At 50.8% G+C, this 4,060-nt stretch overlaps 1 protein-coding gene across 1 annotated transcript; it reads left to right on the top strand.

The window, feature by feature from the left end:
* Positions 1-1,373: 1,373 nt before the first annotated feature.
* Positions 1,374-3,684, top strand: Mid1ip1 (MID1 interacting protein 1). The gene is made up of 2 exons (XM_063245703.1): positions 1,374-1,677; positions 1,931-3,684. Exon 2 carries the CDS (start codon positions 2,185-2,187, stop codon positions 2,734-2,736), a length of 552 nt encoding a protein of 183 aa, XP_063101773.1. The 5' UTR covers positions 1,374-1,677; positions 1,931-2,184; the 3' UTR covers positions 2,737-3,684.
* Positions 3,685-4,060: the final 376 nt, after the last annotated feature.

Consider the following 4,060-nt stretch of genomic DNA (forward strand, 5'->3'; position numbering starts at 1 on the left):
CTCAATTCAAAAGGGAGAAGTGGAATTATTTTAATACCTCAAATTTATATAAAGCTTCTTCCTCTACATTCTTAGCGCTGATCACTCAAAATAGGTTGAGCAACTAACATTACCTCAGCTTTACAGATAAGAAGACAAGGGTTATGATCTACAGTTAATAAATTGGGGGGTGCAGAATGGGCCTCAATGGTCATAATTGATTTTTGTTCTATTGTTAGTCCTTGTTGGTCCTAGTCTGACTTTCATTCAAAATACAATTAAGAAGATAGCCTGTCCTGGAAAATATTTGAATATAGCTCCTTTAAGTATATGGGTCGTCAAAGTGAAAGAGAAACCCAGATGTTATATACTTCTGGTTTCTGACACTTTTGTTCAGGAAAATACAGTACTAACCCCTGTCCCTAATATTTTAGAGGAAAGGGATTTAAAATTAGAAGCTTGAGTCATAATTGTCTGTAGAACTGTTTGAGAAGATTGGTGGATGAGAAACATGGCAAGGTAAGTGAGATGGGAAAACTAAAACAGGCCATAGTGTGGAAATCTCAATATGAAATTTAAAGTGCAAGTCTTAAAAAGTTGCGTCCCGCGATTTGGTGCCTAGCTTAGATTATATCAATGATCCTGTGCTTAAAAACCTATCTTTCCTGTTAAACGACGAAAGACACCAAACATCGGAGTACTGTCACCCTTTCCTAGCCTTTTGACAAATGGTCACAGGGCCTGGCTGGGCTTCCCGACATAATTTCTCTCCATTGCCACGTTCTGATCTCTTAAAGAAAAAAAAAAAAAAAAAAAAACAAAACCGGTAAATCTCATGATAGGTCGCCCTTGACTCCTGGCAGCAATTGTAGGAAAATTGGGAAAGGAATCACCTGGAGGAAGGCAAACGCCTCTGACCTCCCTTCCCCAAGCTGCTGACCAAATGCAGGGCCACAGTGGGAGCACTGCGCGTCCACGTGTAGCTAGCATGTCCAGCTTACATAAGTCCCAGGATGGAGATGAGACAGATGCGGTCCTTTCTCCCCCGAGGGCTAATAATAAACCGAGGCTTCAGTTTCCCTTCTGCGGTCTCTCTGGATTCAAGGTGGAGAGGTTCACTTTGTAACACGGACACGTGCATTCTGGTCATCCCAACCCGGGAGCGCACTCCAAATCAGCCTACCCATTCGCGCGCCAGCCCGCCCTCTTTTGGGTTGGGTCGCCGGCGCCTTCCGAACCGGCACGGTGCCTGGCCCTCCCCAAGCCGGCTGGCCTTGGCTTGGCGCGGGCTGGGCGCGGCTACTCCATCCCTCTCTGCCCTTCCCATGTCTTGCCCTGCCCTGCCCCAGCGCCCTCCCTTAGCCCGGGTATCAGGCGAGAGGCGGAGCTGGTCTGGCGTGCCCCGCCCCAGCTGTAGAAGGGGCCGGGCCAGTGTTACTCGCGGCCCTCCGGGCTGGGCCCTTTTATCTAGGCGCTGCTGGGGGTGGCTGGAGGAGGAGACACCGGGGGTGGCTCTAGGCACCGGCGACACATTTCCTGGACTATAAATTGAGCACCTGGGATGGGTAGAGAGCCAACGCAGACACCGGCGCCCTCAGTCACAGTCCGGCCACTGACTACCGCAGCGCCCTTGGGCGGCTTCCACTGGCAGAGAAAACACTGAACCGCCAAGAATCAGGGGATCTCGAGACGAAAGAGGTGGGTGCCCCGCCCCACTGCCGCCTTAGCCAGAGTGGTTGATTGTACTCAGGCTTTTCCGAGGGAAAAGATCCTCTTTTACTCGGTGGCCCTCTTCTGGGAGGCGCAGAGGTAGGACAGCCTGGTCCCAGGGAGCCACCCCGACTCCATCCCAAGCTAGCAGTAGCCAGGGAGGGAGGGAGCATGTGGGCAAGGGCGCTGGGCAACCTAACCGGGTGAGTAACGTACTCCTTCGCTCCTGTCTCCTAACCAGGCCGAGGCTCGACCCACCACCATCACGATCTTCCAGACATCCAAACTAGAGAAGCCGCTCACCAGGGCTGGGCTGCCAGAGAAAGCAGAGTTGGAGAGGGTGTAGGAGGAGTCAGGAATCCCCCCCTCACCGGCTATAGCCAGGCTCCGGTGCAGGCCTTGCCTCGGAGAGCGCGTGAAGGCGGGCACCCCCAAGCCCGGGCAGACCATCTTTGTGCCCCTGTGTCTCTGAGCTTTGGCGCCCCCGCGGCCATCATGATGCAAATCTGCGACACCTATAACCAGAAGCACTCGCTCTTTAACGCCATGAATCGCTTCATTGGAGCCGTGAACAACATGGACCAGACGGTGATGGTGCCCAGCCTGCTGCGCGACGTGCCCCTAGCTGAGCCTGAGCTAGACAACGAAGTCGGTGTGGAGGTAAGCGGCAGCGGCAGCTGCTTGGAGGAGCGCACGCCTCAGGCTTCCAGCCCGGGCAGCGCCAACAGCAGCTTTTTCGCGCCCTCCCGGGACATGTACAGCCACTACGTGCTGCTCAAGTCCATTCGCAACGACATCGAGTGGGGTGTCCTGCACCAGCCGCCTTCCCCGGCAGCAGGGAGCGAGGAGAACGCGTGGAAGTCCAAGGACATCCTGGTGGACCTGAGCCACTTGGAGAGCGCGGATGCCGGTGAGGAAGACCTGGAGCAGCAGTTCCACTACCACCTGCGCGGGCTGCACACTGTGCTCTCCAAACTCACCCGCAAAGCCAACATTCTTACCAATAGATACAAGCAGGAGATCGGCTTCGGCAACTGGGGCCACTGAGGCGGGGCGCCCGTGGCTGCCCAGCACCGTCTCATGGCTGCCTCTCACCCTCTCTCTTTCCTCAAAGCTATTTTCTTCCTGGTTGTGGGGCGCGAGGGGCACATTGATTGCAAATTTGGGCTATGTACCTGCAGGGGCTCAGAGGGTATGTGTGGAGGAGAGGGCCTCATTCTCAAGAAGAGAAAACTCTTGGGAGAGGGGGGCTCGAGGATCCCCCCACAATGGGACTATTTGTATTGTTGGAAATGGGACTGAGCTGACGCCCCACATTCAGCCTGTGCCTTTCTTGGGGTTTCTTTTTCTCTTCTTATTTCTGGAGGCAAAGGACCTGAGAAGGGGCCATGCCAGGGCGCGGCGCTGGGTTGCCACACTTGGGAGCACAGCCCAGAGCCGGGTGCTGGGGAAGGCGGGGCGCGCAACCTCTTGCCCGCCCTGCTGTTGAGCCGGCTGAGGCCCTGGCGTTGCTAGGATTGCGTCAGTTTTCCTGTTTGCACTATGTCTTTTTGTAACAGTGGCCCTGTCTTAAGTATTTCAAATTCTCTTCTTGCTCCGAAACTTCAGCGATTCCATTGTGATAAGCGCACAAATAGCACTGTTGTTAACCGGTACTACTTTATTAATGATTTTCTGTTACACTGTACAGCAATCCTGTGGCACCCCACCCCATCCCTTTCACACCACCCTGCCCCCACTCCCGTGTGTGTGAGCTGGAAGTGCGCCAGCTCGTATGAAACTTGTACGAAGCTTGCCACTCAGTCAGTGAAAAATAATAATGTTATTATGAGAAAGTGGATTCATCCCAAATGGAACCAGCTGACATTCTATCTGTGCTGTACGTAGAATGATGAAGGGTTCCACCGTTGTTATGTCTTAAATTTATTTAAAACTTTTTTAATCCAGATGTAGATTATATTCTAAAAATAAAAAAAATCAAATGTGTTAACTAAACTGAGCAAGTGTTTGTTGCTTTAATCTGCCAGTGAATGGCTTAGGCATTAAATAAAAAGATACTTTTCAGCAAAAAAAATTTTACTTTTCTCTTTGGTATTTAAGGTAGATATTCATCTCTGCAAACATGTAATTTGGAGGGCTTAGCTATTGATGAGACTTAACTTGCAAGTTTTATTTTTGATTCAGTACCAAAAAAATCACAGTCCTCAAAAAAAATCACCAGTTCAAAATATTTGGGAAGTTACAAATATTGTATATTTTAACCAATTTGGCATGCATATTGGAGCACTTAACATTTTGAATTTTTAAAAGAAAGTCAAAGCATAAACTGAGGTGTTTTGAGGCATAAAAATTTATGCTAAACCTGACATTT

Source organism: Cavia porcellus, unplaced genomic scaffold (assembly GCF_034190915.1).
Source record: "Cavia porcellus strain 051 isolate PalLab524CR breed Dunkin Hartley unplaced genomic scaffold, mCavPor4.1 scaffold_3, whole genome shotgun sequence".
Classification (NCBI taxonomy): domain Eukaryota; kingdom Metazoa; phylum Chordata; class Mammalia; order Rodentia; family Caviidae; genus Cavia; species Cavia porcellus.

Excerpts from the sequence above, each read along its gene's own strand:
- Mid1ip1 (XM_063245703.1), top strand. The coding sequence starts at position 2,185 with ATGATGCAAATCTGCGACACCTATAACCAGAAGCACTCGCTCTTTAAC.